This window comes from Protopterus annectens, chromosome 5.part0 (genome assembly GCF_019279795.1).
Source record: "Protopterus annectens isolate FY-2018-M chromosome 5.part0, PAN1.0, whole genome shotgun sequence".
Classification (NCBI taxonomy): Eukaryota; Metazoa; Chordata; order Ceratodontiformes; family Protopteridae; genus Protopterus; species Protopterus annectens.
The window spans coordinates 1,414,099,256-1,414,125,025 of record NC_056735.1 but is presented as its reverse complement, the minus strand read 5'-3'; the positions used below and the strand labels follow the sequence as shown (position 1 = coordinate 1,414,125,025).

General features: G+C 39.1%; 1 protein-coding gene across 1 annotated transcript in view; it reads right to left on the bottom strand.

Moving 5' to 3' along the window:
• Window positions 1-9,578: 9,578 nt before the first annotated feature.
• Window positions 9,579-25,770, bottom strand: part of MTMR2 (myotubularin related protein 2) — an 853,325-nt gene continuing 837,133 nt past the window's right edge. Inside the window, exon 16 of the mRNA XM_044072012.1 lies at window positions 9,579-14,238. Coding sequence (XP_043927947.1) covers window positions 14,077-14,238 — 162 coding nt within the window. The 3' untranslated portion in view covers window positions 9,579-14,076. The remainder of the gene's footprint in view (window positions 14,239-25,770) is intronic.

Here is a 25,770-nt window from a genome sequence, read left to right as displayed (position 1 = left end):
TTCTGCTGTGAAACTGTTTGGTTTCTTACTTGTACTTTAATAAAATTAATACAATTATTCCTTCCAGTTTCTCTGTTATAGCACAAAATGACAGTTATGAACTTACCATAATGTTAGATACTTTTATTCATGTCCATCCGATATGACATATGGGTCCTTGAGCTGCTTGTCAGATCTGACCCAGCAGCATTAGTGTTCCAGTCTCAAGCCGTTAAGAATTTTCTTTTCATGAATACATCAGTTCCCCAGATCTTGAATGAAGCTCGAAGATCTAGGTATCTCTATGCTACCTGAAAAATATGAAATTCTTTCTAAATTAAGTTCTAAAATTAAGCAGTCTTACAGGTCTTACAAGAGAAGGAAGGGGGATGTGAAGGGTTGTTGTTGGAACCATACCCATTGGAACCTGTGAAACTGCTCTCCTAGGACATGCAATCATCCCCTCTCCAACACATTGAAGGCTGAACCCATCTCCGCTGGCTCTGAAGACAGTCCTCAAGCATTGGATTGAACACCTCCCCTTCGGAGACATGGTTCCAACAAGAGGGGTCCCCCCAAAAGTGGGAGACTGGATGGCTTCAATGAGGTGATCAGATCAGAAGAATTGAAGGACAATGACCCTGACAGCAGCAAAAGAACCAATACCATTGCAAATAGTGCTGGAGTAGAGGCAACCAGCTCAACCCCTCAGCTCAGACAGGGCTGGAGTCAAAAGAGTCAGATCTAAATACCACAGTGCCAAGGTTAAGTAGTGTGTATCAAGGCACAGAGTCTGGGTGGAAGAACGGATTCAAAAAAACACCAAAGCCAGAATGTGGACTGGTAGAGGAATCACAACTGAGGCAAAATAGATCAGCCACTTTCAAAATCAAAGGGGAGAGAATGACACCAACTTCTGAGTCTTGAGAAACTTCTGCATCAAGAGGTCCAAGTCTGCTTCAGAAGTTCTCGTGTAAGACCTGAAAGACTTGGTTGAAAGTGCGGAAGAGGGAAAGTTATTTTTTGGGAGTCCATAAGAATAATCAGCTTCAATGTTTCTGGATCCAGTGGGGGACTGTACATATCAGTACAGGCCACTGAGACTTTGAGCCTCAGCAGTTTTGGAGCAGAGGAAGAAGTCACCGAAACTAAATGCCTCTTATTTGGATCCAAGTCTATCAGATTTGAGTGTTTATCAGAGGCTTTCTTTGTCTTAGCCACATTCAGATCCTGTGGAAGTATACCTTTCAGTATTTATTGTTTTTGGTCCACTAAGGCACTTGGGCTGAACCCCTTACAAATCTTACAATCTACAGAGCAATGGTGGGCATCCAAGAATACCATACACAGGTCACGGAAGTCCAGAGATGGGATTTTTTTACCCACTCACAGAGCATTGACACTTGTCTGTCCATTATGAGGAATAATCACAAAAAGCAAGTCTACACACACTAAGAGAAAGCTCAGTCAACTATAGTCAGTAAAGTAATACGAATGAACTGTCCAGTTTGCTGTCAGCAGATTATGCTTCGGTCTCTCATAGCAGACCCTGATCTGACTTGCTGCAGCCTGGAGGGCTGCTGCACATAAGTAATAGTGTGTAGGGGAACAGCCCACCACATGATGGTGCAGAGTAACCCCCACAGTAGAAATGTTCTGTCAGCTGGACATCTAGTGGGTGACATGGGAAAAAATTATCCAAGGAGCGCAGTAGGAAAACTTGCCTGCATACCTTACTAGAGAAATACACAGTTGTAGAGTCATGAAACTGAGTTCAGAGATGATCGATACTGTACAGACTGCACTTGAGCATGTGCAGATTGCTTTGAACAAAAGGCAGTAGGGCCTGTACAGAGTCTATCATCCTCAAAGTCAGTTTGGTGACTGTAAAGATATGTGTTTCACAGAAGAGGCATGTTGGTGAGTTGTTCTCATGATCTCCTGGGATCAGCAGCATTTTGTGTCACCAAGACTGGTGCTGGTCACTCCTCAGAAATCTGTGGTAGACTCCACTTCTCACCATTCTGATTTCAAACAGTCCATATATAGCCACTACTTAACTAAGCAAGCATATTATACATACACTTAACTGGGCCTTGGAAGAAATTTGATGTATACTCTATGGTAGCAGTCTGAAGTCAGTTCCCAAGTTAGAATACGTGCAACAAAATACAGTTGCCACTGATATGTGCGCTTACCATTACAACTGAATGAGTCATCCTATTCTGAAAGGAAGCAGTTGGTTATCCACAGTGGTGCGAGAATTAATTCTTTAAAGAAAATGGTTGATAGGGATAACTGGGTAAGGATGTCTGACAAGCATGGATAATACTGGTGAACAGTGGGCATAAAATTAGCTCTATATAAAAAACAATGTGTTGGTCAACAGTTATGCTGACTGGATGTGCATTTTCCAGAAGTGGTAAGCAACTTTCACTAAGCTTCATTTTTTATTCAAGTCATAAATGACGTAGGGTAACAATGACAATCAGATTCAAATATTATATTTCTGGAAAAGTAATATAACAAACATACAAAAAAATGACAGTACATGATGCAACACTTCAAGTGAAATAAAGAGCATATTACATGGTTAAGAGATTGCCATCCTTTAATATGTGCAGTTTATGGTCCACAGTATCAACCAAAAAAGAGAGTGCATTTCTTTTTTCATGTTTCTACTAACTTAAATAGCTTTTACAAAAGGCACGAGAACAAACAATTTACACCAAACACTTTATATACATAAAGTAATGAATATTTCAGTCTGTGCTGTGAAACTGTACATACCTGAGGTATGCAACAATAATGCACAGAATGAAAATCACACACACATTTATAACATAACTTTAATTATGCATATGTCTGTACACACACACAAACATATACGCACATACATACATATTTGCATGCATGCATGTGTGTTTGTCTTTGTGTTGTGTATAATTCCAGGGACATTACTGCAAAACAAAATCAGATCTCATCAAAACTATATATGATGTGCTGGTGCTCCTAAATTAAGTTTCTTTTGTCTATTAATACATTAAATAATGATGAAAATCAATGCACTAAAGAAGGTTGCATAAAGCTTTCTGTGCATGCCTCGTATTTTAAAACACGCAGGGTGCACACACTGCTGTGATAATGTCACTCTCAGGATGAACACCCTTCACTCCACTATCTGATTTATTACAGCATAAGAACATGTTGCTGTGCTACATACACATTTATTATACATACATGCATAAGTATGTAGTGTTATTACTCTGCATTACATACTGATAAGGCATATCTAACATTTTTGTATTAGCATATTAGGAAATATAAATAAATGTATCTTATGCACAGAAAACCAATACATCTTTGGTTAGAATACCATTCAGTTTTTCAATGGATTTTTTTTTCTTTAAATAACTTGTTATACAGTTTATACTCTAACACAGTGTTTCTGTAATACACAGTTACAGAAATGTATAAATATGACAACAAATAAGTTATTAAATATGTTTTATCTGAAGTAAATATTAAAAAAGCTGATCATACCATGTTACATCCAAGTTAAAAAAATACTTTTATTTTCTTTGCAAATAGTAGTGCTTATTTTTAAATGCAGTTTTGTTCTCTGCATATTATGGCTTTTAAATTATGATGTCAATGGTCTTTGGAAGGTAGTATCCTATAATGGATTAAAATCAGTTATGTACTCAATGTATCAATGTTACAGCTCCTTTTCTAGATCGTAAATCTTGACCTTTTGGTGAGAAATACATGCTGACTACATAAACACTATTAAGTTAAGCAGGTATATGTTCATATATCCCAATAGGCATTGTATACAACTATTATCATAATTAAGCAAGTGTACATGCATATATGGAAATATAGTTTGCGGCAAATGTACGTATGCACAGAGTATCTTAAACTATATATAAAAAAGTAACATATTTTGGGAACTTCTGCTCCACAGTTATGAAGCAGTGATTTATATATTCACCTTGAAGTGGGGATTTCAAAGTTCATGGTTTCAGCTCCCTTAAGCAAACTATGGAATGTAAAATGTCTTAAGAAAGAAAATATGTGGAGGCTTTGGTGTTGACACTATACTGCAGGGGGACCTGACCTAATGCACAGAAAATTAAGACACTAAACCAGAATTAAAAATGAATAGGAACTCAATGTCAGACAATGCTATTACTTCCTAGAAAACCATTGGAGAGTTCTGTAATATCTGCCCAACTTCTTTGATGATAGTAGGATAATCCTTTACCTAAGTGAGATAGCATCCTCATCAAAACATCTCTAGCTGATCCACTGCTTTGTATAACAGCTGTTGTAAGAACATAAAGGAGTGAATGCATATTTGACATGATATCCTGCAGAAAGTCAGAACAGGAAGGAATGATTTGATGGAATCACCGGATATTAATTACCAGAGAAATCTCATGAAGTAGAAACTACTATTTCTAGTACTACATAAACAGACTGTACAACCATTTATTAGGTTACATAGGTCCTTAAGGGGTTAGTACTTTGTATGTATATCAGAGATATCCTCTGAATGGCATTTCTCCACATTTTTGTCTGTTTGGAGAGATGTCCTATGGATGCCCTTTTTCACATGATGCTGAATACTGATCTCAGTCTGCTTTTGTCACTGGCAGTGCTCTGTTGAAGATGAAAATCTATTCCATTTTTAGGGGCTACAACACTAAATTCTGTCCGGGCATCAACTATGTATTATGTCTCTCGTGTCTCAGACTGAGGCAAGTAAAACATGACATACCAATCATTATATGGACATTACTAATAGGATCCAGTTAGTGTATATTCATGTCAGAAGTCTGGTGATTGAGAATGTGGACAAGGAAACATAGTTTCTTTATAGTTAAACACTAACACTAAGGCCCACTTAAGCAAGTTTCAAAACACTGCAACTGAAACATCTACTTGTAATATAATGCAAGGACAAAAATGTCACAACAGAAAATTTTGCAAAAACCTACAAAATAACATTTCACAAGGGACTGTGTTCCCCACATTCCTCAAAGTGGGGTGCGCTGCCCATATACTGGCAATCGATGAGATAAAGCCCTGACTATGACACAGGCAATCTGAAATTGACTAGTGTCAAAGCTAGCATGGTGGAGAACAGGAATAATGCAACTAAGTCATCTCCTCTCCCTTCAGGAGGAGGTAACATGGGCATATGCCCTGGCATAGACTCCACAGTAGAATCCCCAGTGAAAACTAGAAGTCAATCGGAGGTGGTACCTATAAGGGGATCAGGGCCATTTGATTATGTATGTGTAAATCATGTACACACCTCATGACAGCTCACTGGAAACAAACCCCTTGGATGCCTTGGCCACGTATACAGGACACATGGGTTCAATTACAATCCCCCCAGCCTCTAGCACAAGATTGATGGTTCTCACTCCCTACATATTTGACTCTCACCTACAAGAATGAATGAATGAATGAATGAATGAATGAGTTGTGGAGGATAGATGAATGAATGAATGAGTTGTGGAAGATGGATGGATGAATGAATGAGTTGTGATGGATGAATGAATGAATGAATGAGTTGTGAAGGATGAATGAATGAGTTGTAGGGCTTTCAACACAGGGAGCCAGTGATGGTATAGAGAATTGGAAGGGCAGGGCTAGTAAGGTCTCGGAGGAAGTAAAATAATGTACACCACCTTCAAGATCTCAGAAGCTAGGAGAAAATGGAAAGAAGTAAAAAAAATAATAACTTTTTCCTTTACTCCAAAGCTGCCTAATCTAACACACATTGCAAAATAGTATATTTGACAATGAAACAAGCAATGTACTGCTGTGTTGACAGTTCAAGACTTCAACTAGATATGCAAGACAACTTAAGTGTTGGCAAAGTGTTAAACAATAAATTGTACTCTTCATATGTTCTATTGTCAGAAATATGGCTTAAACCATATAAATTCAAGTAAATGAACAAGGACTAAAATATGCTAAAACAAGCAAGATGAAAAGGACAGAGGTGGAAATGTAATGATTTTAGTTAAACCACAGATGCATGTATGTTTGGTAAAAAGCAAGGGTGGCTATCTATGTAGAAGATATATAGCTGTATACTGTAGCTGGGCAGCTAAAGAAGCTTCCAGTTTTTTGTCTTGATCAGCACCTGCTAATATGGCTGATCTGGATGCAGTCTATATATTCAATGACAGCAAGTGTTCTTACTAAGCAGGAGTTTGATTTTAAGCAAGCTAGACTATTGGACAGAGATATATTATGATACAACATTAAGTATGGGCCGACCAGCAAGGTATATACTCATCACGTTTAGTTAAAATGAGCATATTCATTAATGTAATTATTAGTTTTACGGTAAAATGACAGACAACAAACGTAGTAGAAAGAAAACAGAAGTGGTCCATAATCACTCCACTGCCTTTTTCACATAAGGGTTCTGAACTTAATACCCAATATGTATGACCTGAGCATAAAGGCAACACCCTGGCACTAAGTCACTCTTTTGGTACACATGAGACCACTGACACTCTTGCAATTTAACAGTGCAGTTCTGGTAACATGGGATGAACAGTGTTCTTTGATAAAATACAAAGTACAGTGGAGAGGTTTTAAGTGATTGATGAAAACCGTAATGCATATACTGTAACCCAGGGGCAGATATAGTATTAGTTGAAAGACTAACCTTCCTTGCAAATCCCAGTACATGTATCTTGCTTTTTATTACAAAAATGTAAGCAGCGTCAAGACTCCTAACTACAAACTATCAGAAATAGATTATGATTGGGTTTTCATTCATAACCTTATGTATTTATGACATGGATTTCAAGAAATTCACCTCGAGAGCAGAGGGAAGTGAGGATCGAAACAAGGATTATCTAGAATCAGATGAAAGCATTCTATCTTCTGAGCTACATCAAATTCAGATGATCACTGCCTGTTAGAATTTGGGTTTGTGCACAGATATAATTAGCTAAACAGTAATTCCACAGACTGCAAGATATCAAAGTCACTAATATATACCTTCTTCCAGCAAAACTGATCTCCTCAGGAATTTAGATGAGGACATTCTCTTTAGTACCACTAATAATTTGCTGTTTTGATGCAAGAGGTCTCACATAATTTTTCTACATAAATGGTTTGACTTTTCCTAGGAATGGTTATACACATGGTGAGACTTGTGCCTTTGAGTAATGACCATGTATGAATTTCAAAATGCTTTCAGTGCCATAAGCTGACTGCTAACCAGTGAAGGACAAAAATATAATCATTTGTCTAAAGAAATGCTAGTCTTTCTCTCACTTTGTCTCCAGACTGTGTAAATGTTGTAGGATAGTGTATGCTATTATTTATTTTAATAAAATTTGGAGGTTCTTAATACTATACTTTTTGTGCTCACTTCTTGCCTCAGTGTTATTACCTGCTTACAAACTACTTTGAAATGTGTCTATGTTTTTGTTATTCTAGTTTGTGACAGCTTTTGTTATACTCTATAGTAAAATCAGAGTAGCTGTCTACCAGAAAAACAACAATAAACTGTAACATCTAGCTTGTTCTTCCTCCTACGCTTCTGTATGGAGGGGACCTGCCTTCTATTTACAACATGTCAGATTAGTTATAACATGTACTTTGTACTGAAGCTGGTAAATTATATACGGTATTGCTTTCTCACCTGTAGTGCCTACATTTACCAACCAAAATCCTGGGTACTGCTTGAGAAATCAAATTAATTTGTAAAAAAAATAGTGTATTGTCATTTTCTGAAATACACCTGCAAACCACTTATAACCATTCTGAATTCTATCTGTACTCAGTCTTTTTATTTGTTAAAACCCTTTGTTAAACATATTGCTTTATGATCTGCATAGCATTATACTTAATGACTCAGCTCTTGTTAAAAGGGGTATCTTTTGATTAGCAAGCCTACCTGATTAACAGATGAAAAAATAAATGACACCTGAGCTTTCTTCCAACATCTTATACAAATGGGGAAACCACATTCAAGAAAGAGGACTTGATGCAATATATGTTCAGATTAATAAACAAAACTCAATTGGTCTCACCAGACTGTCACAAATTAGGATTGTGTGTGCCATGCACTCCAGATGGCTTGTGGGTGTTATATGGAGAGGAACATTATATTCAGTTTTACTGGTGCTGAATGGGGAACAGCTAGCTTCCCTCAAAACCAGACAATAGCTATACCAACCAAACATATAAAGAAAAGAGAGTCTGTAAAATTACAGAGCTGTTAAAGAAAGGGGAAACAGATGGTACACTACACATCCTACTACAAAAGAAAGGGTATAATCAAAGGGTTAGGAAAAAAGAAGTACTAACTGATGAGTCAAGTGCAGCTGGCAGTGAAGGAGAGACTGAAGCAGCTTTCTGGAAGAAACACATGCAGGTTTACGGCACATTTAGCACATATAAAGATGCTGCATTTTGTAATCACTATCAAAACATATTGCAGATATGGAAGACACTGATAAAGCACCAACAAAAATCTACAAACAGAAAGCCTTAATACAAAGCTGAAGAGAACTATTGACAATATTTACATTGAATACAGGAGCAATTTTTCATAATGTAAGGAGTAATAAATACAACTCCTGGAATTTTGTTGTTTGGAATTTATGAAGAGTTCAACCAATATTGTATAGTACTATATGATTTGTTACATCTGAAATCCATATAGATGTGCATTTCTCCTTTCAAACTCTGTATCTGACCATTTATTGTATGGTCACAACTCTAGCAACAAGATCAAGGTTTATTTTAGTTACAGGAAAAAAAGTTTGATTCTGACACAAAAATGAATAACTTGCACTGTAAAAATCAGAAAATCCTGCTACACTTTTTTTTTGGTCATCGAAATTTTGCTGCATAATGCAAGGAGCTCTGGATAAGCATCCTATTAATAGGACATCGAATAATGACAACCAAAAAGATGTGAAAAAAGAAAAGCAAAAAACCCATACACTGAATATACAAACATATATGTTAGTGCCTATTCTACGAGAAAAGCCAATAGCAAAAATTATAAAAAAGAAAAAAATATCTTACTCCAAATATGGACAGTTACACAGATGTACCCACATAATGAATCAGAAGCCAAAAAGGTAACAGTATTCAACATACCTCTGTATTCTCTGGCCATTTATAAAATTCAGGTAATGGGTCTAAACCAGGATAGAAGAAATATTTGAAAGAAAATTGAAAAGCTTTAAGTAATATTCCCTTACAAGATAACCTGAGTTAAAGGGTATTATGGGAAACAAAAAGCTAAAATGGTCAGCATTAGAATGCCTAGACAATAATGCAATGTTTTTGATCATCTGGCAATACAGAGAATATGAGTCATTACATAACCATGAACACTACTGCAGAATGTAGAAAGTACTGAGGAGAGAAGTGTTGTTTGCTACAGTGAGAGCATAGCCCCCCACATTGGGGAGTAAATATTGTTTTGGGCTTGCCCCCCACACACCCCCTAACTATATATACTAACTCCAGGAACACACTACAGTGGGGAAAAGGGCATATACCTTTTCCTTTAATGTGTCAGTGTTATGAGTTTTAGTCAAATAAGTTTTCAGTGTTTTGGTCTCAGTCAAATGAATTTCAGTTAAATGAAATTTAGGTCATATGAAGTAGACCCATGATAATCAGGATACTGTCCTGCACTTTTAAACTTCAACACAGCTACTGCAATACAGTTTTGCAATAGCTACTGTGTTTATTATAAGTCTACTATTGAAATTTGTCCTTAGAATACAAACTGCAGGACTTGGTTGGTGCAATTCTATTAATGCAGTCTCTGATGGGTGGTTATGAATAAGCAGTGTGGTAAAGGCAATGTAATCTTATGGCCTGGCATGTATGTGCTTTGAAAACCAATCTGTCCCTCTTAAAACCTTGCACATGGAACAGAATACTGTACATCCACAGAACACTATAATACACGAGTCCAAAAGTATCTCCTGAGATAAATGTCAGTTCTAGATTTCAGTGCCACAAAATCAAAGACATCACAAATCACATTCAGTAAGCCTCTAGTCAAGGCTTTTTGAATGTTGTTATTCATTGCTCCTTTTGATGGCAAATCAGAAGTGTTTTGAACTGAGAATAAAGCTGCATATCAAAACTATTCATTGCATTTTAAACAGTGCTATAAATTACTCAAGCTATTAAATGCCATACTCAAAAGAAGATAACATTAATTCTGCTATTAGGTCTTTTTGACTTATTACAAGGCAGAGGGAGTGGACTCTAGTTGCAAAGGCAGCTTTTGCAGCCATTGCTGAGTGTGGAAAAAGTCTTTTTTTTTTAAACAAGGTGACTGCAGAGGAAATGACAGATGACTATATTAAGAAAAAGGAGTGCAGGGGACAAAGTCTCCAGTATGGAAGTGTGTGGGGCCTTGGCTTTTCAAGTGAATGCAGGATTTGAATTTCACATTGAATGCATTTTTTAATTCACTCAACTCCTGTCATTCACAATCCTGACTTGGAACTGAAGGCAGGGCACAGAACTGCTTAAACCTGAGAAACCATTTGTATGCATTGATAGCTACCTGATTCAACCTACAATGGGAAAATAAAATATTGTTCAGCTAGGGTCAAACACCTGCTGGCTATTCTTGCAGAAGAAAGGGTACTAATGGCTTATTTTATTTGTATTCATTCATTCATTTATTAAATAAATGACCTAATCCATGGGGGACACTTTTTATGACTCAGACCAGAGTGACATGAATAAATGAAGTATACATGGACAGTCTGTAGCTGATCAAACAGCATGTCCCCCAGACTAGAAGGAAACAAGTACTCAGTGAAAATACATGCAGAAAAAACAGCATGCAAGCTCTACACAGGAACAAGCCTCAGCCCCTACAGCTGTCAGACAGGAAACACTAACAGTTGTGGTACAATGCTTGTTACTACCATGCTACAAAAAATGGCTTCTTCAAAAGCTGCCATGATAGATGGAATTTTTGATTAGGATAAAGACGTAACCCCAGATAGCTGGAAAACTTGCATGACATTCATCTGTTTAACATACAAAGTTTTAACAGACATATAATGATATTCTAAAACAGGCTTATCAGGGACAGCAGATGAGACTGAATTTTGCCTTTTAACTACTGCAATCTCTAGCAGAAGACTCATTTCGCACGAAAACAGATAAGGACTGTGGAAGAGAAAATAGTCATATGAGTAAAATATTCATCTTTTTTCTACTGCATTTTCTGGGAAGCAACATACCTGTACAAGACTGCCATTTGCTCTTACAGACAGCTAAAATCATTTGCCATCTGAAGCTAATGCAAGGGAAGTCACCATTTGTCCTCTAATGCCAAGACCTGAGACCCAATTATGTAAAATTCAGGCTGCAGGCATAATAATCACATGCATGGATTTGTGTATGGATCCAGCGCTCAAAAAATATATTTCGTACTACAGTACAATATTCCTGTTTTGACTGTTTAATTGCAGCCAAAACATGACTCACACATGCCTTTTATCAAAAAAACAAGATGAGCATTGCTGTATATACAGATATTTTACATCAGCATGACTGAGAGGTCAAATGAGAAGAGTACATATAGCACCAGTGTCCCAGAGATCAATGAATGCATAGCAAAACTAAGTAAATGAAATAGTGCTTATCCCGTATGTGAAAACGTAGAATAATTTTTGTTACATCCAGCATAGTATGACTAAAATGTAATTATCCAGCATGGTTAGTGATAAAGCACTCAGAGAAGATACAGGGTGCATGAATGAATGAATGCAACAGGTACACATTAGCGGCAAAGAAGGGACAAGTATTCTTCTGCTATCAGTAATTCTGCTGTTGATAAACATCATAATTAGATGCTTAACCTTAGAATGTATGGTTAAGACAAGCTATTAGAGTAACAATGAGTCTTCTGCTAGGGAGTTCAGCAGTGTAAAACAGTTATACACAAAGACAATGAGGACATCACCACTATCAAAAATCAAAAGAACAAGGAAAAACGTTCCAGAGGCTACTGCCATAGAACAGGTTGGTAGAAGAAATTACTGGACTACCTAAGTTACTGCATAAGTGGACATTGCTGACACTAAACAACAAAGGGAACAGTATTTACTCAGCTTACAATCAAAATGTCGAGGTGGTTTACCTCGACAGTTGGAAGGATGAACTCAGAGCACAGAGGCAAAACTATGAACACAATTCCTGTCGACTGTGAAATGTCGATGAGATTGTGTTTGTAGTTTGGAGTGCTGGTATTTTGAAGGGCATCGCACTACATTGGGGACTGGGAAAATTACATTTTTCCTCACTGTAGTGCGATCTTGGTGCTAGAATATATAAGTAGCAGGGGTTGTGGGGGTGCAGGGGGCCTTGCCCCCCCTGCAAAATGGTAAGATATTTTCAGCCTCGTAGCAGATGTTTTTTTCAGGATGGTGAGTGGTCGAATGTCTATTCTTTCCTTTGAAGGAATTGACATTCTAAACAAGCACCACGATTTTTATTTCATTGTTCCGGGTCACGGTTGTGAATGGTTGAGGAAAGTCACCTTGACATTTTGATAGTAAACCTATTTACTCTATTTAAAATTCTTCTCCTTAGGCAATATTGCCAGTGGATAATTTTAATAAGAATGGTAAAGGATGACAAAGCTATACAGGGCTTCTTGTGATATTTCGTTTACAGAAGAGGGAAATCTGCTCCATCAAAAGCTTTATATGCTTATAAAGCCATTACCTCCTTTCAGATTTTTTCATTGGCATGTGATACAAGAGCATGCAAGTGATGTCCAGTTATACTGCAGCCACACTTCTATTCATGTGTTATGAAAATCCCATGCAGCTATATTCACATAAACAGACTTTCTACAGGAAGTGCCCTCTTAGAGCCATGGGCTAACAGAATGAACAATATGGTTAACATCATAAGAAATGATGGAAAACTGAGCAATGTGTTTAGGATATGTTCAATTTAAAAAATTGATGACTGCAGCTCATGAACTAAAAAATAAATCAGAAGTCTTCACGAACTCCCCCTTTCATATTTGCTCATAATACATACTCAGGTTTTGTCATGGTCAGTTTTTAATAAGACTGGTAGAAAACCCACACTCTTGGAAACAATGCTTATAACTAGGAAAAAAATGCTGTGGATTGTCGCAAGCAGAGTCAATTGGCACCCTCCCTTTATATGAGTACTATTAATACACATATATAGTGCATTTATATGAGTACTATTAACACACACACACACACACACACACACACACACACACACACACACACACACACACACACACACACACACACACACACACTGCAAGCAAATATATTAAGCAATCACAATCCTGCAACTGCTTCAATGACTACAGATACTGCCACCCAAAACTGATGTTTCAGGGCCAGGAGACCCAAGTCTTACAACAGGCAAGATGTAAACACTCACTTGATTTCAGGTTAAGATCGAGTTGTTCACTTCTACTAATTTTACAAACTGGTAAAACAAGAAAAAGGTGAATCTCAGAAAAACTTCTCTGAGTAAATAAATTGAAAAAAGAAAGCCTCATGAGCTCATCATGTAGCTGCAAAAGTTCCAGGCAGTTGCATTATAACTGGCAAGTTTCTAAGTTTTTATTGCAGAATTCTGTTGCTGTTGCAGCCACAAACCATGGAGCAGAGAAATAAATCATAATTCATTCCTCAGCAGTAATATGCCATTAGTATGTCACATGGTGAAGACAATTGTGTTGTTGCTCATCTACCTTCATTGCTGCTATGGCTGTTAATATTTAATAAACGTATATGTTCTTCACATATAAATGTGAAAAATAAAACTAACACTGAATTGGGAATATGTGATTGGCTACCTTCACAGACTATGACGGTGGTTATAAGTTAGTGGAATTAACACTTCTACAATGCAATAAGTCAACAGCCATATTATTATTCTAACAGCAATAACCTAAAGCATAACACTGTGGTTTATATCACTGCTGTGTTTACACCCCAATGGCTTCAAACAACAGGACTGCTGCCTCTTTCCACTTCTAGACAGCAATGGCTGTAACTATACAACAGTCTGCACAGGAGTTACAGAACGTGTGGGAGAACTAGCTTTCTCTGATGTTGATGCCGATTTACTGGAAACATCTTGACGTAGTTCATCTACCTTCTTCTGCAGTTCTGCCCTCTTTGCTAAAAGTTCTTTATATCGTTGATGGATAGGTTCCTACAAGTAAAAGTATCAGAAATTCAATTGCAGTCTTGAAAACACTTGAAAATATCCATAATATTATTCTTAAATTCATGTCTAAAGTTTCATTTTGAAAGTCGGAATATAAAAAACAAATCAATTAGGATATTTCAAATTCAAGAATGAACACAAAAGAATGGTATGGATGGAGGTCACAAAGTCTCAACAACACTCCTCTGTTAAGCTCTAAAGCTGCAGTACATTAGGGATTTCTAGTACAAGTGGGCTCCAAATGATGAAACTGATACTCCCTTTACTGTAGAATACTTATGTGTTAGGCATAACAGAGAGAATGTTCGAGTAATAAGCTTCCTAATATGAAAATCAAAGCAAAACTAGCAAAAATAAGAAAACCTACAGTTAAAGTGCAAAAATGTTTATGAAGTACCATGGATAATTAGAATGTTGCAAAACTATTAGGAAAGTGATTATACAGTTAAAGAGAAAACAATGTTCATACATTTAAACAGGCCTTAAAATGTACTGACAGCTTACTTTTCATTTTCCTATACTGACTTTTGTTTTAAGGTCTACTAGTGCCACTCCTAGTCATGAATTTCTTAACCTCTACCATCAGACTATCTCAACTTGTCCTGAAGCTACCTTAATAGAATAACTCTTGAGTTGCACTGGGTGCATCTTCAGCTTTCAGTGAGAATTTGACTGTCAGTATCCATGCTGTGCTATATGGTTTAGGGAGGCACAGTATTAACAGCTATGGCGTTATAATGGACAGCAATGCCTTCTGAAGCTACCTAGCCATCCATTGGAAGTTTTCACTTCTTCCTGCAGCTAGTGATGGTGTGCCCTTGTGTCAGCACTTCAACATACAGCTGAAGTCTTACAATGACTGTCTGTTACCCACCATTCAGAATGTGAGACATTTTGTTATAACCCATGTCTCTACCACATGTCGATCAATTGCAGACTTAAACTGCAGACCTCATCCATAAAGGGTGAGATGTATGCACACATTTGGCCTGTTCCTTCCACCATCTCAAAGATATGGATCAAATTCCAAATCCAAACTGACTAAAGCACAGACAGAAGACAGCATTCTTTTCAGCCAGCTTGGCAGTTACTTTTACTAAAAGTCTTAAGTGCCTGAAAAGTGTGTGTAAACTGTTTACTCAAGTCTGATAGTTCTCCTAAAAAGAATTCACTTTTTAGTTACTTAGTCATTTCAGAACTTACAGCTTCATAGGTTGTCACTAAACTAATGACCATTAGGGCTCTTACAAGCCTGGCCGTACACCTCAAACCATTTGGGTTTCAAGTATCGTATGGGAGGGCATGTTAGTAGGCAAGTAGGTAAGGATTTCTAAGGGGGGGGATGCTATTTAGGATAATATTTTTTTTACTGATGACCTCTGTCCATAAAGCACATGGGGGGACAGACAGGTGGTAAATTTATTATTTCCCATCCAGGTGTCAAGGTTTCATTTGAATAGGGTCAGGGATGAGCTCTATTTTACATGGATGGGGAGCTTATTCCATAGTGTGGGGATCCTTTGGGTCACATATCTGTCTCTCCAGCATGTTTTGTTTATCTCATAAGCAAAGTTCAGATCCCTGGATCTAGTGTTTCGGGTCTGTTTGTTTTGTCCATATGCAAAAGAGCCATCAGGGCTGGGTGTGAGAAAACTCTGTAAGCCAGGCAAAGGTCCACTCTCAGTAGCCTGCGTGAGACTGAATACAGAGATAGAAACTTTAAATGATTAGTGTAGGATGGGGTATTCATGTCCTGAATTCTTCTGATGTGAAACCTTTGTGGGCGTTCCAATTGTTGCATGTGTCTAGTCAGATACATACCAAAGTGTCCACTGTATTCAATGACAGGTCTGATAAGAGCCAAGTAGAGTGGTACTATAACTTCCTTGGACCTGGATGCCATACCCCTACCTCTAAGGTGGGCAACATAGACTGATTTTCTTATTATTTTAGCTGTGTTGATCAAAGGCCAGATTGCTGTCTACATATATTCTCATCCATTACAACTAGGCCTCTAAAGAGCATTTTATCTATGTAATAATTAACCTGGGTTGAAGTTCAGTTCAGTTTTGGCATTGAGTTTTAGGCCGTGGCTTTGGCACCAGTCATCTGTCTGTGTTAAACCCACTTGCAAGATGTTGTTGTCTTGGGGGGATTCTGTAACAGCTCCCAGTTTACAGTCATCTGTAAACTTGGTGAGCCAGAGGCCTTGAACATTAGCCTTGACTTCTGGGAAATATATGCCAAACAGGGGCATGTCCAGTATGGAGCCCTGGGGTACTCTGGTGACTGGTCTCTTGGTAGAGATGGTCTCGCTGATCCTGATTTTTTGGGTTCTGTCAGTTAGCTAGCAATCCAGTGAGGTATTTAAGGGTTTATGCCTAACTCAGAGAGCTTGTCAACAATGTCTGATGGGCTACTGTATTAAATGCCTCAGCCAGGTCAAGATATACAGCAAGCGCTGTTTTTACCACATCCATTGCCTTGATGACCCTCACAGAGAAGTCTACCAAATTAAGTAGGCATGACCCTCCTTTAATAAAGCCAAATTGGGATGGAGCCAGTGTCTTTAGGTTGCCAATGTCCTTGCTGATCATTTCCATGATAATTTGTTCTATGTCTTTGCATATTAGGCTTGTTCGACTGATGGGTCTGTAGTTCTCTGGGTCGGTTGATGGTCCACCCTTGAGGAGGGGAATGACTGTTGTAGTCCTCTATGCACTTGTAATGTAGCCTGTTTGAAGGTCGTAGATGAACAGTGCCTCACATTGTCCTGATATGTCATGTTTTAGACTTTCAGGAGGCAACCAGGGATGTTGCTGGGACCCATTGAGGTGGTTTTCTTGGCTTTACCGAGTGCTGCCAGCACCTGGTCCATGCTGAAAGCTGGAAGACATATATTGGAGGGGATTTCACCTGGTTGAGCTTGGGGGGAGTAGGGGTGAGGTTTAAGCTGAATTTATCACCCTTATTAGCACATTAGAAACACGAGTTGAACTGAAGACTACAATCAAGCATAAACATTTAGTGGTAACACCTCAAAGCTGATGTGTTGTCTTCTACTTCAGCACAAACACAGCATTCTGAATTCCATATTATTCAGTCAGCTGGAGTGTCAGACATTTAGAACAGTTGTCACTCTCATGAAAACCTATGATTAAAATGCTGTTAAAGAGTCTTGTAACAAATCACGTTTTGAAAGCAATAATATAAAACAGACTGCATGTCTGCCTCCACATTCTTATTCAGGTACTGCTTTTTAGCTACTATTTATGCACTGGCATTTATTAGACTACCCTAGAAGCAGGCGTGAGCAAAAACTGTGATGCAATAATACTAAGGAGATAATTGTTCAGAGCCATGCTCTTTTCCTAATATCAAAAATGTACTACAAATGGAGAAGATCTGCTGGGTTTCTGATAAAAGAAAGCATAGCTACTTTTATACAAGAGTTTGTAAACTGAGTGCCCCCCCCCCCCCCACACACACACACACATACACTACATAACCTTACATCTATTAACAGCCCACTAACAAACTAATCCCTACCTGTCAAGACATTTATATAAAATAAAATAATAACAGAACAAAAAAAGTAGCAAAACTAGGCAAGATCAAATGCCCTAATGGATGGGCTTCTGACAAGGGCAGAAATAACCACAATGTCTGCCTCTATGATGGATATGCTGGATAGCTCTTGCACTAGTGGATCTGAGGATTTCTCACACTAATGAATGAATGGGCTCAAATTCCACTGGGGAAGATTAATGGTCAACACTCAGAAGATAAAAATCACCCAGAATAAATATGAAGGTAAGAAGGTAGAAGATGCACAAAATGAACCCCCTTCAACTAATAATTTCTTCTTGTGTTTTTTACCATATTACAATTACTTGATGCATAGTGTACAAATGTTACCAGAAAATCTCTCACACCCCAAATACTTAAAAAAATTACATACTGCCTAACAACTGAATCCTTTAAAAAAATGTCCACTACTCTTTAAGTCAGCCCAATGTCTTTGAAATGAGAAGCTACCTATTAGAAAAAAACCCTCCCCTAAATGAATCACTCCCATTAATAAGTGGATTAAAAAGGGGGAATGACAAATTTACCTATCAAACTATCAAATGTTGGAGAAAGCAACTGAATTTGAGAACCCTGCATAGTACCTAATATTAGTCAGCAACAATATCCTCCACACTGTCTTAACTCTTACCACCCACAACACATCAAACAACCATGATAACCAAATGTACTGTGTGCAACAGCCCATATATGCACACATTAAAGGGACAGAACTCTGGCACCTTACTGCCAATAGGTTTAGTAATAAGTGTGGCATGCCAGCCCCATACCATAGAGGGATAAAGCCCTGACTGTCGCCCAGGTGAACTAGGTTTGACTAAAAGCTCGGGCATCTCAGGCACCAGCAGGGGAGGACAGGCACACCCATCCTGGGTGGGGGTGAGACGTGGGGTAGACCATATGCACAAGCATAAGAAGTGGCCCAAGCTCTCTGGCAGAGGCTAGGGAGCCAATCTCTTCCTGAAGTGTGGATGGGGTGGCTTACAAATGTCAGCTCCTTGTAGAAGTGAGGAGCACATCCCATACACACGGTGTTATGGGCATGTACAGACAGTGGGAAGTTAGGGAGTAACAGAAAAAACCCTGGTAGCAATATGATGCTGCATTGGGGTGTATTGACAGCTAACTGTCCCTAAGCATGTGTCAGAGTAAGTCTAGTGGAGTTATGAGAAGCCTGGTAGACCTGGTGGATGACATGAGGCACCAGAGTCAACCCTGACAGTCAGCTGTGAGGATAAAAAAAAATAACAACAATAAATGGGACACACTTGACTCAGTTGCATACAGTGAGAAATCCTGGAATATGACATACAAGTCCCCGGAGTTTGAATAGCAGGTAGTGGAGAAGAGGCAGGCAAGAATTTGAGTAACAGCTTTTGTCAGCTCACCCATCCTGGTGGAAGGGGGCAGTGCTCCCAGGCTCTAGTTCCACCATCTACAAGCAGAGATTTGCAGGCAACAAATGGCACAAAGACTGAGGGATGGGTGTGGAACTCATGCTACCAGGAAGTTGACATCAGCCCTCTTTAGTATGTATATATGCATGTATGTGAAACCATGCACATGCATATGGAGATTTAGAAGACCCCTGAATTGATACATGTGCCCATGTCAGCCACCAAGGGGTGAGGTAAGGGCCATTATAAATTCCTACATTAGTAGATGTGACTTAGTGACTAAACCATCTCTTTGATGCCCCCACCCTCCACCCTCATTGGTTTTCACCATCATGCTGGGAACACTTCAGCAGCAGGGAAATTAATGAGCTCAAGGAAGTGCTTGATGGTCAGCAGGTATAGAGGGGATAATCACTCAGGAAAATAATACACAGCAGAAGCCTGGGCTATGACATAAACTCTTAAATTCTTGACAAAAGCAAAACACGATTTATGGACAATATTTGCTCTTCCTCTTCCCTGCACCAGAAATTCCACATGTTCTTAGGTGCTCTTTGTGGCCTGGCTGTGACTGATTCAATCGCCATCTGGATAAAGAAAGCCTATAAGTATATTTTTGGCACTTAATCTGTTATCAGTGATAGTCAACAAAATTGTGTTGCATTTATTGATTTGCTTGACATTGCTTTCCATGGTGTCTGCATTTTGTTTTAGTTAAAACTGTGCTGCATTTATTGATTTGCTTGAAACTGCTTTTCTCTGTGTCTGCATTTTGTTTTAGTTAAAACTGTACTGCATTTATTGATTTGCTTGAGATTGCTTTTCTCTGTGTCTGCATTTTGTTTTAGTTAATAAAACTATGCTGCATTTATTGAATTGCTTGAGACTGCTTTTCTCTGTGTCTGCATTTTGTTTTAGTTAATAAAACTGTGCTGTATTTATTGATTTGCTTGAGATTGCTTTTCTTGGTGTCTGCATTTTGTTTTTTCCACCCTCCCACCCTAGTACTGGTGTGTTCTTAAATTTGGTGGCTTTAGAATTGTCTGCCCCTATTGTAAATTTGATTTTGGACACTCTTCACAGTCCCTCTCATTTGCTTACTGTACTGAGTTTAGGGTGATCATTTGGGTAGGATTACCCCCTTGCTTCTTTGATTTTAGACACTCCTCCCAGTCCCGTCTCATCAGCTCATTCTACTGTGTAGAGAGACAGCATTTAGGAAGGCCAACCCCTTTAGTTTCTTAATCTTGAATTATCCTCTGTTCCTTCCCTCTCCACAAAACAAAAAAACAAAAAAATGTTTACACTTTCTTCATTTATTTATTGTGTTCTTCCTCCTTACTCTTAAGTGTTGAAGTGGTTTTATTCTGCTGTATTTATTACTACTTGTTAGTAGCCTGTTTAAATTTGTCTGTTATTCTAACTTTCTTAGTTTTGGTTTTAGCACTTGGGCTTCAGGACAGTTATTTGACATTTAAGAAGGTTTTTGTGGTCTACACTGTTGTGGACAAACCCTTATCAAAACGCTCTCTTCCCCAGTCCAACCAAGTTTCTGAACACTATGTCTGGAAATTCCCATCAGTTTCTCCTGCCAGCCTGGTCGACATGGGCATACTGACACCGTGTAGCAACTGCCTCATGCTCACTGAAAACCCTCTTCTCCTAGCAAATAATTCTTCTACTTGCGAGAAATGTATCTATATTAGTAAACTGGAATCCATGCTCTCAGTATCCCTGACAAAGAGAAGATTGCCATCCCAAACACCACATCACCCACATCACATAGCCAAGCACAGCACACACACACACACACACACACACACACACACACACACACACACACACACACACACACACACACACACACACACACACGCACACACATATGCATAGGTCCTCAATAAAAACTTACATAAAAAGCAGAGACCTCCAAAACACACTCACAGACATTACACACACAATGCCAAACACATCACAGACAGCAGACAACATACCAGTGTCTTACAAACACAGCCCATAAGGCATAACAATAAACTCATACAGCCTATAAAGCACATTAAACCAAACATACTAGTCACTGGCGACTCAATTGTGAGACACACCGATGTCCCCCTCACCAGGCTTAACAAGGAGAAAAACATGGTCAGTTGTCTGTCAGGTGTCAGAATCTGCCACATCATGCATGCACTTAGTCTCTCCACAACAGGTATAAGTATGACTCTTGTCATTATTCATGTTGGTGTGAATGACTTGAGATGTACCTCCCTGGACTATATGAAGAGAGACATGATTGAGCTGTCAGAGTATGTGTCCCAGGCAGGTATGACCCTACCCTAAGCAGCATCCTATCTTCACCAAGAATGATACCACAATACTTCTTCTTTCGGCTGCTCCCGTCAGGGGTCGCCACAGCAGATCAACTGTTTCCATTTCTTCCTGTCCTTTGCATCTTGCTCTGTCACACCAACTACCACAATACTAACAACAAATAATTGACTTCAACAATTGGCTTAGTTTCTGGTGTCATTCCAAGGGGATCTAGTATCTGTCTGCCTGGGATGACATGGTTGACAGGCCTCAATGCTTTGTCAGAGATGGCCTCCACGTGTCACCCCTGGTATTCAGGATTCTGGCCAAGGCTCTTGCCTCCCCCATTGTGCCTTTTTAGGCAATGTCCCACAGACAAATCTTCCAACATAAAAGATCTGTCAAAAAGCAAATTGAATGTCATGCTGCTTAATGCTGGGAGCCTTAACCTGAAAATGCACTCACTGGAGGCTCTCCTAGCACTGGAAGATGCTGACATCTGTGCAGTCATGGAAACTTGGTTCAAGGCTGCAGATAGCACCCCTGCCTTACCAGGCTATACCTTATTCCACACATTCTGACGCTAAAATGATACCAGGAAGACTAAGGGTGGTGGACTTTCTATTTTCATTAAAGACAAGCACACCTCCAGACTGGTTTGCCAGCATGATGCACTAGAACTGCTCCAAGTGCAACTGACAATTGACAAGACACCCATCCAAGTTATAGCCAGCTATAGACCCCCCCTCCATGACTCAGAACATCCATTTCTTCTACCTGGACCTACTTGAGTCCATCAAGGTAACACCCAACACCTTGATCCTTGGTGACTTCAACTACCTCACCATAAACCTCACCATAAACTGGGTGAATTATTCCTGCTCTAATGCACTCACCCAAAGATTCCTTGACTTCATCAATTCTAATGCACTAGACCAGCTTGTCTCATCCCCCACAAGGGGAGATAGTATTCTAGACTTGGTTCTCACCAACATGGCGACATCTGCACAACCCCCACAGTAAGTTCTTCCCTAGTGAGATCAGATCATCGGTCTGTCTCATACAAAGTGTCTATCCTGTCCAACCCCCCCCAGCTGTAACTAGACTAAAAAACGTCTAAAAACTGACTACAAGCTTCTAAGGGAGGGTATCAGTAGCTTCATACCAAAGCCCCCCTCAGAGGATGCAGACATATATGCTGAACAGTATGCCAGTGCAGTATACAAGAATCCTGTACAACTGCATGGACTCAGCCATACCCAACAGAACTAAAACCTGCTCCTCAAGGAGACACAAACCTATGTGGTGGATATCCTCTATCAACAGGCTTTACAACAAAAGGAAAAAAAATGTTGTCTAAGGGTAAAAAGGCACAAACTCACAATTGGAAAAACTCCATCCTTAGCCTCAACAAGCAATTTAGATCACTAGTGAAAACCTCCAAAGCCAATTATAAATCAAAACTAGCCTCCGAAAGAAAGGCTAACCACAAAGCCTTTTCAGTTATGTCAGAAACTTCCATGGAAAGCCCAGGTTTGTAGTAATTAATGGTACCACTTACACTGATTCTGTTGACTTAGCCAACCTGCTAGCAGACAGGTTTACAGTAGTAGATGCCCATACAAGCAGTAGAAAAACCATAAGCTCCACACATATAATGAAACGAAAATCAGGTACCAAAGTCTTTAATTGTTAAGCGCTTTCATCCCCTGGGTGAACCTTCGGAGACTTAGAAGTCCCTACTGATTACCACATCAGCAGCAAACCCTTAAACATGCAACCTGTGATGAGAGACCTGGGTACACAAGTTGACAAAATCTCACATTTCACCATCATGTACGGCAGTGGTGAGAAAAGCCTTTTACTTGGTTCATCTCATAAGTAAAGGGATTGCATCCAGAAAAAAGAAGGTTATTACTTCTCTGTACTCCTCCCTCATTAGGTCAATAACTGAGTACAACATCCCGTTTGGTATGTACCTCTCCAAACACCTTCACCAACTGGAAAGGAAACAGAAATACCTCACAAAGAGAATCCATGGCCTCCAACATCTGTCCTATGTAGACAGGCTCAAATCACTATCACTCTACTCTGAATCATACAGATTGCTCAGAGGTGATCTGTGTCTTGCCTACAAGACAATCTCAGACCCTGCTCTACAAGAGATGCTCCATATTCGTAAGTCTAACTCCTTGCACAGTACCCGACTGAAAGGCTTAAATCTAATATGTGACATTAACAAAACCTGCTGGACAGACAGGTTTGTCTCCCAGAGGCTGCCCTGTCTCTGGAATAGATTTCGCCATACACGTCAAACAAAGTACACCGTTGACCCTCTTCAAGTGCAACCCTGATGAGTGGATGGGCAACCACAAATTTGTCCCAGGGGTTCCACCTGTGTCCCTCATTGACAGGGGTGACAGATGCTGGTTCAGGATTCTTTTTTGGGGATAAACTCTTGGCTAGGCTTGTAAGGGCCCCAGAGCCATTAGCCTAATAATCTCCTATGATCCTACGATCCTATGACCAAGAAAGAAAATGGGTCAAGCAAGTAGCTGACACCCTGTACCTCCACAAGTCCAATGCCTCCACAAGTACTAGAACAAGACCTAAATCTTCACCAGCAGATAAATAAACACAGTGGAGAGAGAGCTTTATAAACTCAGTGACTCCCAAACCTCTGCAATAAACCCCCATGCGTGGTAAGCAGTATGACTCACTAGCTTCCTTTAAACATAACCTAGATGACTGGATGAGTATCCACAAATTTACTCCATGATTGATTGTAATGGTCCTCCTGCAGAAAGGAGGTGTAGCCCTAGGGAGGGTACTGGCAAAGTATAAATGGTCATAAGACTAAATGGCCTTGGAATAGCTGTTAAATCTATGAAAATATAATCCTAAAGCATAAACAAAAAATAATTATCAGCAATAAAATCAACAAAAAGATTCACCCGGTTGGTTAGTATCCCAGTAACTTGTAGGGGATCATTTCAAGTGGCATGCAGCTGTTGTCTGTATCCCCCATTGTCAAAAACTCAAGATACAAATATCAGTACTGGGTCTATTACTGTTCTCCTTATTCATTAATAGTATTAATGCTAGCTAGCATCCTGCATTACCAGCGCTTCTCTAAGCTGATGATGTTCTGTTACTTAAATATGTCTCCTCTTTCAATGCTATAGAGAAAAAACTAGAAGCAGACTAACACACACTGCCAGTGAACTGAAAACTAATAAACTCACGCTCTTTGGAAACAATCAAAAACCTGAAAACAAAAAAATCACTCAGTATGAATACATTTATTTTATAAAGTACGAGGCAGGGTTTGTAGGAAAAGCATCATTACACTGAATGTGTTGTTGAAATCAGGTCATGAAAAAAATTGTTGCTATATACACAATTGCTTAAACATACGTAAATATACAGTAGTGATCAACATGTACAAATGCAGAAAGACAGGTACACAAAATAACATTATATCTTTGAGCAATAATTGCTAAAATGCTTGTGGTTAATACATCTTTTCAAGGATACATGGAGGGTGGGGTCAGTTCCTTTGAACTGGCAAATTTTGTGGTGGTGGCTGAAAACTTCAAATAGGGGCAGGAGGGTGTGCTCCCATACTAAAGGGATCAAGCTAGTTATCTTCCCTGGGAAAGCATATAATGGGATGCTAGAAAGAAGAATTTTCTCAAAATGTTGAACCTCTGATTCAGAAGAAGCAGTGCAGACTCTGTCCTGGTTGTTGGGCAGCTGATCAGCAATATGTTCTTGCATGAAAACTGGAGGGTTGTAAGAATTTTCTTGTAGTCTGTTTGTGTTTTGTGACCCTGGAGAAGGTATATATGATCATGGACTCTGGAAGTCTTGTGGATGGTATTACATCTGAAAAGTGTCCCAGGGCTGATCCTATGTGCCAGTCAGTCCTTTGTGTTTGTGTAAGTTGCATCTACAGTCTCACAGTCAACTCAATGCATTCATACTGACACAGGACTTTGCCAAAAGTGTGCCTTATCTCTTTTTCCTTCCATAATTTTCAAGGATGGGACTTCAAGGAACAGTTGAAGTTTGTAGATTGTCCAGTCTAGAGACATGAGTCACATCTGTTCTTCTTGCAGAATATGGTTTCCTCTTATCTGCAAGTGACTGTGGTTTTCAGCAGGCATATCACTGGATCACTGCTGAGTGTCAAGTGCCTATGATGATAATCAGCATCCTGAAT